Raw genomic sequence first — 13,064 nt, 5'->3', positions numbered from 1 at the left:
CTTGCTGTCCTCCTGATGATCTTACTATTTTATTGCCTTACTCTAGCTTGCTGATTCCAAAATTAAGACTTCCCTTGCCGATATTCCAAAATGTAATTTTTATAATCAAAAGAGGGAGAACACCACAGTGGCAACTTAGATATGAAGCAGTTAAGGAATCAGAAGAAACAATCTTTAAATACAACCTCTCTTGGGGTTTTATAACCATCTCGAAGGAAGCGACAGCATCCATAACGCCCCTAAGAAGATAAAGAAAAAAGGTGCATTTGATGAAACATAAGAATTTCTTTGCCTTTTTGATTCAAGTCAGCCCTTCACCTTCTTTCCCATGAATCTTTTAGTAACGAAATGACTACCATGCACACTTTGCTATCAGTACAAAAAGTTATTTTAAAGTAATAAGCAAAGTAAATTCAGATTTGATCAGTGCTTGGAAGGGAATACCAAAACTTCCCACTAAAGTATCAGGAATGCAAGAGGTCACTGAATCAACATCCTTCCATTGTGATTTGCTGCATTGTGTAAAGATGCTGAAGGACCCTCACTGCTTGGAGAAGCCGCCCAGACAGACATGTGGATTGGCCTGCTTCTATTTGAAAGACTGGAAAGCCACAAGGACATTCCAGATTCTTCACAGTTAGTTAGGCCCTGGATGCAAAGGAGCCTGCTTCCTGCAAGAGGTAGGGCAGGGAGGTGGTGGGGCTTCCTATGGCTTAGGGCCCTGGCTGCTGGTTTTCCTGTTGCAGGCTCATGTTCCTCTCAGGCTTCTTGGGTGTCAAGAAAGAAGGACAGTGGCAGTGTTCTCTTAATCTGCCTCCCTAATCCCTGAATCACACTGTGAGGTGTCCATTCCCCATATCTTAAGTGCATGGGGCTGCTCTAGCACTGGCTGTGGAGGCCAGCAAGCTCCTTGTGTCCAGCCCCACAGTGTTCGGGGTGTCCTGGTGAGGCCCAGTCTAGAAGCTGCACCCCTTGAAACACTTCATTCCCTACCTTAACTCCCTGCCTACTTCCCCAAAACAAAGAGGTTCTGTTTTCCCCACTGGCCCCTGGCTGAGGCAGCGCCTTCTTTGGGGGATACAGTGGGAGACCCTGTACCCCTTTGTTTACAAAGGCTAAAAGCATTTTTCACCAAATCTCAAGAGGATCATCAACATGCAGATTTCACTTTAGGAAACTTACCTTCTTTGATCATTTTACTGATAACTTCAGTTGGCTGCAGTATTGAATAACCTTCCCAATTTGGTGTAATGTGTCACAGTTCCTGCATTTCACCTCAGAGCAGGGATTTTTTTAACCTCAGTTTAACTTTGGGATCGCCAAGTCTTCAGAAATTGTGTGAACAGTTTGAGGATATTGGGACATATGCATTGTTTTTTGGCAGGGACTTTATAGCTTTCAAGAGATTCTTGAAGGAGTCTGTCTGTGATCTCCAAAGGGTTAAGAAGCTCTGCCTTAGAAGTACAGGAGTGGTACTAATTGGGATTCAAAGGTGCCATCTTGAGTTGAAGCTCTGCTACTTAGAAAGAGAACAAGGCACTGATCACTCTGTGACTTCTTTTTCTTACCTCTACACTCAGCTTTGGATACCTCCCTCTGTGGGTCCACTTAGATACTAAGCCACTGACCTCATAGAGAACCAAGGCCTGGGTGAGCTGCTCCATGTCACTGTCTGAAAGGGGCACTTTACAGAGGGCAGAAGGGCACCAGCATGACCAATGCTTACCTGGAGCTTGGAAATAATTTCATTTTTGGTCACATTCACAAGGTTCACATCTTCCACTGCAAAGGCCGGGAAAGAAATAATGGAAAGAAGCCCAGCATCAATCTCCTTAGACGTCGATGCTCTTGGCAGCATGGAGAAGAGAATAGACTGAAGGAAAAACAAACAGGTGGCTTTAACCTGGGAAGTACTAATAGTGACAAACAGTATCTAGAGACTACGACTTTACCCCAAGGGAACATCTGAATGAGTCTGCCAATTTTAGTAGAGCTTTTTCCTACCAACATAGCCCTTGCTGGGTGACCTTGCCTACCCAGCCAATGCTTCCTGTTCCTTGCAGGAGAAAAGGGGGTTGGGGAGAGTGGTGGTATGCCTGGAACCCATGCTGAGAACTGTGTGTCTCCCTTCCTTCCATGCCTTCTGTTGACCTTGCTGGGCCTTTAGGACACACAGAAGAGGAGCTAAGGACTACCTTGTCAGCAGGCTAGTGTGTCCTGGCTGTAAAGAGAGAGACAGAGAAGAGAACACATAAAGGGCCAGCATGGAGAAATGTCTGGCTTCTGTGGAATGTGACCAGTTGGACTGGGTGACCCAAGAGCCACTTCAAGGAGTCAAATCCAGAAGACCACATGAACAGGCAAAAAGGTTTAGTTGAAACAGAATTAATTTAGTCCTAGAAAGAATGGGTTACTTAGTGGCACTATAATATAGCCTCAATTATAAGGTGGTTGCATTAGGCATTGTAAACTAAAGGAAGGTGAAATTAAAAAGAAAAGTTCAGTAAGGGAAGGGAGCTAACACTGGGATCTAACATGTATAGACATGGGACTAGACCCCTGCAGACATAAGCTTATCAAATCTTCCATACAAAGAAGGAACTCGAGAACTATGTCCAATTCACACATGAAGACTCAGATACAGAGATTCAGGCTGAAGAGCATGAAGCTAGTCTGTGACAGAGCTAGGATTCTAACCCAGGCCCAGCTGGCTACAGAGCTCATGCAAATTCCACTAGGGTCTGCACATCTATAAGATGCATACCAGCTTGACTTTATTAAACCTTACCCCAAGATCTAGCAGATTCCCCATTAAGGACTATTTAATGGGGGAAAATGGAATGAGCTAGAAGTAGGGGGTACATATAGGGGAACCCTTCAGCTTCAGAACAAAGCTTCATTTTCTAAAGCCAACTGACCCCCAAGCCCAGTTCTTGAACTAGTCACTGCTCCTAGGCTCTCTCTGCCTGAAACATATACCCCAACCGGAAGGAAGCTCTCTGCTTACAAGTTTGTATGTATCTCATTCCCACAGCCCCAGCATAGTACCTGACACACAGGGAGCCCACACTACAGAAGAGTTTGCTGATTTGCCAGCTACTAGTGACCTACTATCCACTAAATGCATTAAATCACACCTTTCTCTGACCTGTATTCCATAGATGTTCTACTAATTTGCCATTTCTCCCATATCATCTCTCCTCCACCATCCGTTCTGCCCCTCCCCATTCTCTCCCCAAGTGAGCTACTGCTTGCTAGTCATCTAATTTGGGGACTTCATGAAATAAACCTGAGAGAAAACCACCTATATGCTCAAAAAACATAAAACAGATTTTGCCTCCAACAAAACAAGGTTGCCTTGATTGTTGCCTCCATATATACATCATCGTTGTGTCTTATGTTTGCACAGTACTTTCTTACAAAGTACTCTGACAAACTAAGTTGATTTACTCTGATCCTTATGACTGCCTTGTGCAGGAGGAGGGGAAGGTATCAGTATGCTCATTTTATGAATGAGGGAACTGAAGCTCAAAGAAGCCAAGTACCACCAAACTAGGAAGGTGAGGAATCTGAACTGGAGCCCAAGTCTTCCACTCCATGGGTCTCCTTCCCTACTCTCTGGAATGTGAGAGGTTTGAGCCATTACCTGGCAGTGTTCGACCTCATCGGGCAAGACGTGGATCACGGACTTGCGTCCTCCATGGGCTCCAAAAAGGTCCAGTTCGTCAATTGCCTCCAGGGCTGCCTACAAGCACAGATATGAAAGACTTTCTCATTCTAGTAAACATACACTCCTATATCTGGTACTCCATTTTCATTAAGCAATCTAGCATATACATTTCCCCAAAGGTGATGAAACCCATCTTTAATCCGGCTAAAGCGTCCTATGCTCGTGTTCTATCCTTATTTTCAGGGGATAACAGCTTTCCTGTGTTTTGCTACTCATTGCAGGAACAAGAAAGAAAATAGAAAATCATTTCCCAAAATTAAACGAGTATTCTATCAAAAAATAAAATATTAACAACATAGCATTGTGTGTGTAAAGGGTGGGGGGGGTAGCTAAGTTCATGGTCGGCTTTTCTTTCACCTATTTGAGCAGTTAACTTCTAACATTAGCATATTTGGCGCTTAAGAAAGTTAATTCTTTTAGTAGTAAGTATGTTTTCTGTCAGTTGACCTTAACAGAGCATCTTTATTGTTCATTTAAAAATTCTTGTTCTGGAGTCTTTAACTCTGTCCAAAATTATGCTTCACTCTTGAGGAAGAGGGGAGGGGGAGGCAGGCTAAATGTCCAGAACAAGAGACAGGTAAACTGGTGGCCAGTAGGCTGAATCTGCCCCACCAGCATGTTCTGCTTGGCCTGAGGAAATTTTTTAAATGATTTTGGATTACAATACCTTTAGAGAAAGTTCCCAGTGTCCCCAATACTCCCTGATAGTTTTCTATCTGGCCGGCTTCTCTTGTTTATGTTACTCACCAGACCTGACCCTGCAGACTCAAACTTGTGAGCCCTGCCCTACAAAGTGGTCATGTTCTTTAGCCCTCTTCATGACCCAGAAAAGAAGACTGGATATCATACCTCCAGCTTCTTAGAAAACAGTAAGAGCTTAGACTCGTGCATGGTAACAGTGGATAATGAGGAGGGAGTGCACTTATTTTCAGGCACGTGCAGATTTCGATGTAGGAAACCTACATTCTTTTCCTATAATTTTAGCTGGCTGGGGTACATGTGCTACTTGAATTTCACACTTGCTGCTGACTTTTGAAAAATATGCTAATCAGATTAAATCCAAACCTCTAATGATAAGAACCAAATCAAAGCAGTTAAAGACACACAGAAGGAAAAACAAACAGGATGAGACCATCACCTTGGCCATTCCTACAGAGCTTGCATTCAATTCTGGAATGCCCTGATTAGTCTTATCTCCACGTTCCCACATTCCATAATCCTGCAGGGAAAAAAAAGGTAGTAATCAGAGCAGGAAAAAGAGGTATATGAGAAGTGCTATGGAAAAATGACCCCTTTATGTCACTGGATACCTCTTCTCAAAGGCTACCAAATTCATGGCTTTACATACTCAGGCTGTGTTCTTTCTCGATTTCAGTTCATTTGATAGCTGTGTAGAGTTTTGGAAGTAAATATTCAAGTGGAACAAAAATGCATGCAAAGACACTCTCAATTTTCTTATTTCTAAAAGTTATTTGTAAGAAACTCTTGATAAGTAGAGAACAAAATATTTTATCTTAAAATAAAAGGCTGCCCCTTTAGTTAACTAATCCTTTTGAACTTACATTAAATTGTTAGATGGAATAAAGAAACTTTAACAAATGGGTTCCAACTAGGTGAAGCCAATGAAACCATTTAAAATAATTTAATACCTATTTCTAGCATTACCTCTGGTGAAAAAAAAATGCTTAGCAAGTAATGGGAGCGGAAGTCAAATTTTGAAACAAATGAATATGAATTGGCTTAGAACAGCCTGTTTACCTAGAGGACTTGATATATGCATACTTAACTTTTATAATTCATATTTTCACTTAAGAAATCCAAGCACTGGATATCGTTTTGAAATAATGCTATATGTACTATTGAAAGATTACAACCCAAGAACAGGATCAATGCCAAATTTTTGGTATTTATTATTATTAGAGAAAGATAAATATTTTGAAAATGTGAAAATTTAGATATAGACACACTGGAGCGGCTTCAGGCTCTCCCGTGCCATGCAGGCCTTGGAGCTGAGCCCCAGGACCCCTTCTTTCAGTATTCCTCCCATCTGGGCATTTCCGCTCCAGCCCATTGTCACTCCAACCCCAGAGCCAAGTGACTCATCCTTAAAAACTGCTTTGATCAGCTCACTCCCTGGCCTAAGAGTATAAAATGATAAACTTTATTCCCTAGTTGATCACCTTCAAATCTCTCTCTCTGGATGGCCAGACATCTAGTATTCAGCTCCACCTCTTGCCTGCCCACAAGCTGACTTTACTTTCTACTATTCTCACGTACTCAGCTGCCACCCTAAGAATACTCCTTCACTCTGCATCCCCTTCCCCAAACACCCCTCCCACACTCACAGCCTGTTCCTGCCTCCCAGCTACTCCTGCACCCTCTTCCCTCTCTTCTGTTGATCTAAACCCTACTCATCTGCCAAGGTCCAGCTAAAGTCCCGCCCTTTCCCAAGTTTATTTAGACCAGGGTTTGTCAACTTCAGCACTATTGACATTTGGAGCCCGATCATTGTCTGTTGTGTGGGGCTGTCCTGGGCACTGTAGGATGCTCAGCAGAATCCCTGGCCTCTACCCACTGGATGCCAGTAGCACCCTCCTCAGAGTGACAGCCAAATATATCTCCAGACATTGCCAAATGTCCCCTGGGAAGGGAAGATGGCCCCTGGTAGAGAATCACTGCTTTAGACCTAGGGTCAGCAAACTACGGAACCTTGGACCAAAACTAGTTTTCCACCTGTTTTTGTAAATAAGGTCTTCTTGGGAACACAGCCACGCTCACGAGTCCATGGGCTGTCTACCGCTGCTCGTGTGGTGCAACGGCAGAACTGAGTAGCAGCAACAGAGAACATAGAGACCACAAAGCTGAAAGTATTTACCCTGTGGCCTTTTACAGAAAAAGTTTGCTAATCCTTGCTTTAGACCACAGTGGCTTTTTTTTCCCCAAACAAACAAACTCTTACCCTTTCCTTACTGCCCTCGTGGTCAGCTTTGCACAGTTTAGTTGTTCTCTAGAAGCGAAACTCCACCCTCCATAGCAGACAGAAGCCTGGAGGAACTGGGTTTATACACATTTACACCCGCACACACCTGGCCCTGGGCACACATCTGGCTCCGGCCCCTCTACCTGTGGGCTGCCTGACGTCATCCCCACGGCGCCCCAGCTCCTACCAAGGCGCTGATGCTGTTGCCCTTCACCCTGTTTCAGGCCGGCCTGTGGACGTGCTGCAGGATATTTTAGGGTTTTATTTAAAATAAGCATAATGGATTCAAACAGAGCATGCGGCACATTCCAAAAACAAAAACTCCCCAAATGAGTCCCTGGACAAAAATGTACACTTTGTGTGCAGAGGTGACATAATCTTATGGCTCTAATCTTACTAACCTTATGACCAGCCCCAAACAGCCTGGTCCTCAAAGAGCTATATGATTTTTATTTTTTTGACACTGGGACACCTGAAAAAACCACTGGGTTTGACACTTACAGCGACTTTATATGCAGCTTCTATGTAAAAAACAAGATTCTGTATGAAGGCCACCTCGTCAAGGGTGAAAATAATACGTAAACCTAGTAGAGAAAAACAAACAATGAAGTTATTTTGTGAAGAGAGAGCTGCCAATTACAAATTACAAATAGGAAATAAATCCTTTTACTCCCATTTTCATTCTTCTTACTAGGACATCAAAAATTATCTGAAGTAAATCATAGCAGTTCATTTCTAATCTCAGAAGGAGGAAGGAAGGAAGGGAAGAAGGAGAAGAAGGAAAGAATAGCTCCACTTTTGTGTGTGTGCCTACAAGTAGAAAGGATTGAAAGAGATGTGGGGTCTTCAGGTATGTTAAATTTGCAGAGAGAGATTCCACAGAGCAAGCATTTTAGCCCAGAACAAACACTGTCCTTATCTTTGAGTAAGCCAAAGGGTGGGAACTATCCCCCAGTGGCAGACAGGGAAAGTAGAGCCTCCAGCTGCAGGAGACGGCCCTTCACCTCTTGGAAAGGCCAGCTCCCAGGACCTGCCCAGGGGGCTGCACCAATAGCTGAAGCAGGCAATGGCCAGGAGAGCTAGCTTTTGCTTCAGTCCCTGAATGTACAGCTTGCTATGGCAGACACATATTTTTAAGGTATGAATTCTTGAAGTTGGTATGGGTATAATACACTGTTACATCACTGGGGGTGTTTAACTAGTAAACTGTTCTGAGAACAATTTGGCAATAAGTATGAGTAGCCTTGATATCTAGCTAATGGAAGGAAACAAATAGAGATGGGGTCAAAGTGGGTACTATAACATAGTTATAATAGCAAAAAAAGAGAAAGAACAGTTAAACTAATTATGGTATATCCATTAGTAAAGTTGCAAAAATCATGTTTATGAAGAACATGCAATACCATGGGGGAAATGCCTAAGTTATAATGCTATGTAATAAAAAGACTATATTTATGCATACAATATGATCTTAAATATGTAAAAAATGCATAGAAAAAAAACTTGAGGAGACACAGTCAAATGAAAACTGGCAGTGGGTTTTTCTTTGTATTTTGTTATATTTTCCAAAATATGTACAGTGATCTCACACTAATTTTCACAACCAAAACGTATTTTTTTAAGTGCCTGGTTTATTCACAAAGCTATAAATAACAATTACTGATTTCTCCTATTTTTGGAGTTTCACATTTGTAGTCTGAGATAGATGGGAAGCCTCTAACTAAGGAGTGTGAGTTTACAGGACTGGAGATAAGACCTCTGAGACACAGCAGCTAAGTGACCTAATATGGCCATTTGGTTCACAGAGCAGGGTGGCAGCCTGGTGCTTGGGAGGCCTGGTGTCCAGGCCTTCATGAAAGACCACAGCTCGGGCTTGAACAAGAAAAACGTTCACCGTCCAGAAGTTTATGGCCCACTCACATCATGGGCACTATGGACCGAAAGACAACTCTGGGCACAGTGGTGACTTCTAGAAATTATGCTGTTTGATTATAATTTGGATAAACAAGGGTGCGTCTAGAAGAGGGAGACCAGGGTAGTGAGAAGAAGAGCTGAAGGACCAAGCCTGCTGCTTCTGGAGAAGAAAACTAGAAGACAGGATATGATAGTATATGCAGATATTTGAAATGGTTTTTTTGGTGTTTTTTTGTTTTTGGTTTGTTTTTGGCAAGAGGAGGTAATTAGGTTTGTTGGTTTGTTGGTTTCTTTGTTTGTTTATAGAGGAGGTACTGGGAACTGAACCCAGTACCTCGTGCATGCTAAGCATGCGCTCTACTGCTTGAGCTCTACCCTCCTCTTGAACTGTTAAAAGTAGATCTGATCTAGGTTGTCCAGTAATTAGGGGACAGTGACAGCAAAGAAGCTTTGGGATCAATCAGCGAGGTGCTAATAGAGCCAGCACAACAGCCTTCGTCCTGCAAGGGCTTGGGAGGCAGACTGTCGACAGAGCCAGAGTCAATGCACAGAATGCAATGCAGAAAGCAGCATGCTTTTTCTTTACAGAAATAGCTTATTTTGAATACTGATCAATGCCTGCCCCTCCCGGCCCCCTTTGGGGTTGTCACTCCCAGTACAATGGGCTCAATCAGCTCTGGCTCACCTGAGGCAGTCATCTGGGCCAGGAATAGGAGGAAGAGGGAGGTGGCATCCACCTGGAGGTGGCCCCACTGGTCGTCGCCCACCACAGTGCTGTAGGTGGCAGTGTTGTACTTGGCATGCAGGCTGTCCTTGGTACTCTGAGTGTGCTTGAACTTCTCCACTTTATCCACCTGAGGGAAAAAGCAAGTGGCTATGCTGTACGTAGCTAAAGGGTTCATGGCTGGCAAGGTCAACCTCTTGGATCTAGACCTCCGATCTGCTAACTCAGGGAGCCAGAGGGATGGAAGGCAGGGGATGGGTGGTGCGGGGGATTCCTCCTGCCCATCACCAGAAGTGTCTGAGCCCAGTGGGATTATAACAAGCTCCGCAGGGGTGAGGGGGCAAGCCAAAAGGTCTCCTTTTCCATGTACCCCCAGCATGCGCTGTGACACCCAGCAGGCACTCAATGAGAGGGAGGGAGAGAGTGAGGGAAGAGGGGAGGAAGAGGACTCTTCCTTTTAAAATTTCAACTTCTCGTTTCCTTATGGTGAAAGGAAAAGAGCAACAATGTCTTTGAAGATTAATGGGGCACATGCTGATTAAGGGTGAGGATGGTATCATATTTATCTTGGAATCTGTGCAGATCCTAGTATGATCTGTATACATTAAATGCTCAATGAAGTCTTTTATTTACCCCTCACTGAAAATGCCAGTAAATAGAAATGTCAAGTTTAAAAACAATGACTTAAAGTCATGTGGCTTTAAAAACAATGTTTTATTCTCCATTTAGAAGAAAGGGCATAGTGTCTTTTTACACAAGTAACTTTCGAAGAGATTCTGAGAAACTGTCCTTTGAGTCTGGTTCTATAGTATAATAAAATTATCTTCGATTATTTTAAAAGGAGAAAGTCAGCAAAATATTTTCAATTTCTCTTCATCTTGATAAGAAAAGCTCAAAACACTATGTTAGTTGTCACCATGAAAATGACAAAACACCCACTCAGATGACCCAAATGACCCCAAAATACATCTGTCATTTTCTGCCTACCTGTCTCATCATGCACTGGAGAAGACCCCGCATCAGTTTCACCACGTTCTACGGAAATAAAGTGGGATCAGTTACAAGGGCAGCTTCCCTGCTCCATGAAAACCTCCTTATCACGTGGCTGGCAAACCAGTGCCGCGTGGAGCCTTCCCCGAGAAGGCAGAACCGGGCATATACAAGCATTCTGATGATTTAGATTATTTCTAGCTCTCCACTCCATCACAAAGAAAATCCTGACGAAGAGACTTATCTCAAATAAAGAAGTTGGACCAGATGGTACCACCTCACTCTGAAATCACTGGATCCTGCTATTTTAGCAAGACAATTTTTATAAGCCTAGCACCCTGGAGCTTTATGTCACAATTCTTAGTAATTTATTTTTGTTATGCTAAGGATGAATTAAGTCCACCATGCCTGCCCCAGAGTAATGAGGTTTTGCCAAAATAGCCATTTGTGACACCATTACTGAACTATTGAGTAAAGTTCTTCCAGTATGCAAGTAGCTGCCAAGGCTTCTTAATAATATGTACTGGAAACAATTATTATAATTATTATCATTATAAATAATAACAATGCTATGATAATCAGACATGCTGCCCCAGTTTTGTACAAAACACTTTACCTGGATTCTCACTAATTCTTGAAACAACCTTATGAGGTGGGTATTATTGTTTCCCCACTTTATAGATGAGGAACCTGTGGCTGAGAGAGATGAAGCAACATTGCTAAAGTCTCCCAGCTGGCAGGGAGTGAAGCAAGGACGGAGCCCAGGCCGACTGACTCCAGAGTTTGAGTTCCTAGTTGATATACTATGTTACCTCCCACTTCCTCCACAATTCAGGCCCATTGAAAGACTGGTCTTCATAAGTCCTATTAAACAAACTCTAAAACTACTCCACAAAGGGCTGGAGAATGGGATATTTTTAGGTCAAAGTAGACTGGCTGAAAGAAGTTCCCACCCAGGGCCATCAGCATTGCCTCCCTTACAGAACGTACAAGGTTTGCAGGAGAAGCAGCACCATGGAAGTTAACTGCCAGAGAAAAGTATGGAATGGATCACCCTTCAGATTCTTCTACCTCTAAGATCCTAGGATTCTACAGTATAATCTCACTGTATGTCATAAACTCTTTTGAGGCAGAAAATATTCCCTCATAATCAAAAGGTATAGTCAACACTTACAATTAACATTTCCTACAGTGTGTGGCATAAACATTTGTCAACTGACTTCCCCTCAAATAAAGAAAAGTTATTTTCCATTGTGAAGAAGCACAGTGGTTCCCAACTGAGGGTGACACTACCATCCCCGGGTTGGGGGTAGGGGGCACATCTGGAAATGTGGGGGTAGATGCATTTTTACTGTCACCATAGGGGGGCGGGGGCTATGGGCATCTAGTGAGTAAGGACCAAGGACTCTACGTGTCCTGCAACACATGGGGCAGTCCCACACAATGAATAACTATACTGCCTAAGCCCCAAAGGCAATGGTGTCTCTGTTGAGGATCACTGGACGAGCCCGTGCTATTTTCCATAATTAAGGGAGATTAAGTCTACTTTAGTTATATAACTACACTCAACAAATCAAACAATGTGGCTGTTAGTGCTTTGCCATCGTCAGTCATAGAGTGACAAATCTAACCCAGTCAGAAATTGCTTACAGGGGAAAGGTAGAGGGTGTGTGTGTGTGTGTGTGTGTGTGTGTGTGTGTGTGCGCGCGTGTGCATGCAAGGCACGGCTTTACTTGGGTTTTGTCTCAGAGGATGATAGAAAGTTTGGAGAACATCAACATCAAATTATACTGTTAAATGAATGATTCCCTTATGTAATAGTCATCCAACTTCTTGAAGGAGCATTCAGTGCTTGCTGTACACATTTTAAAAGAAGCTACCCATTCTTATATAATTCAAAAAGACATATGCACCCCAATGTTCATAGCAGCATTATTTATAACAGCGAAGACATGGAAGCACCCTAAATGTCCACTGACAGATGACTGGATAAAGAAGATGTGATTTATATATACACAATGGAATACTACTCTGCCATAAAAAAGAATAAAATAACACCATTTGCAGCAATATGGATAGACCTGGAGATCATTTTTCTAAGTGAAGTAAGTCAGAAAGAGAAAGAAAAATGTCATGTAGTATCGCTTATATGTGGAATCTAAAAAAAAGACACAAGTGAACTACATATTATTTATAACTTAGATGATTAATTTCTTGAATATGTGTAAGCACATTTTACTGTCCTTTATGATTGTATTTACTGCATTCTGTTGATTCTTATTTTGTGGTTGGCTTTATTCCTTTGATAACTATGTAAGTTTTAAAAGCTAAAGCTCTAAACTCTTCTTACAAACAATGAATAGTACATATATGTAAATTTTTAAAAAATGTGCAGTATGTTGTATATATGAATTTACATGCAGTATATTGTATATGTGAAGTCAAATTGTATCAATATTACTTAATAAAACTGAAAAATGGAAAAAAAAGCTACCAATTCTTGTCTTACTTCCAAGACTGAGTGATTTCATCACCCCACACTCAGCAAGTCTAGTCAAATCCAAACTGTCCTTTCCTTGCTTGCACAGACAGGCTTCCTCTCTTAGCTGCCTATGCGTCAAGGCTGCCTGCCATTCATGCCCACTTTGGTTGCTATAAACAAGCACTGACTGGGCCATGAGAACTCTCCCTGGACCTGATGCACTGACTGTGTGAGCCAAAGAGGA

At 42.6% G+C, this 13,064-nt stretch overlaps 1 protein-coding gene across 5 annotated transcripts in view; it reads right to left on the bottom strand.

Moving 5' to 3' along the window:
* Positions 1 to 13,064, bottom strand: part of PHKA2 (phosphorylase kinase regulatory subunit alpha 2) — a 76,998-nt gene that overhangs the window by 43,898 nt on the left and 20,036 nt on the right. For all 5 annotated transcript variants that reach the window (XR_004318222.1, XM_032475721.1, XM_032475719.1 and 2 more), the window contains exons 3-9: positions 10,336 to 10,383; positions 9,310 to 9,478; positions 7,212 to 7,294; positions 4,869 to 4,949; positions 3,647 to 3,745; positions 1,727 to 1,873; positions 186 to 239 (exon numbers count right to left, since the gene is read on the bottom strand). Coding sequence is in view for 4 of the 5 variants with exons in the window: in XM_032475721.1 (XP_032331612.1) it covers positions 186 to 239; positions 1,727 to 1,873; positions 3,647 to 3,745; positions 4,869 to 4,949; positions 7,212 to 7,294; positions 9,310 to 9,478; positions 10,336 to 10,383 (681 nt within the window). In the remaining variant the exon portion in view is untranslated. The remainder of the gene's footprint in view (positions 1 to 185; positions 240 to 1,726; positions 1,874 to 3,646; positions 3,746 to 4,868; positions 4,950 to 7,211; positions 7,295 to 9,309; positions 9,479 to 10,335; positions 10,384 to 13,064) is intronic.

Source organism: Camelus ferus, chromosome X, assembly GCF_009834535.1.
Source record: "Camelus ferus isolate YT-003-E chromosome X, BCGSAC_Cfer_1.0, whole genome shotgun sequence".
Lineage (NCBI taxonomy): Eukaryota > Metazoa > Chordata > Mammalia > Artiodactyla > Camelidae > Camelus > Camelus ferus.
Note: the sequence above shows the minus strand (reverse complement) of the source record. Positions and strands in the feature narration are given on the sequence as shown.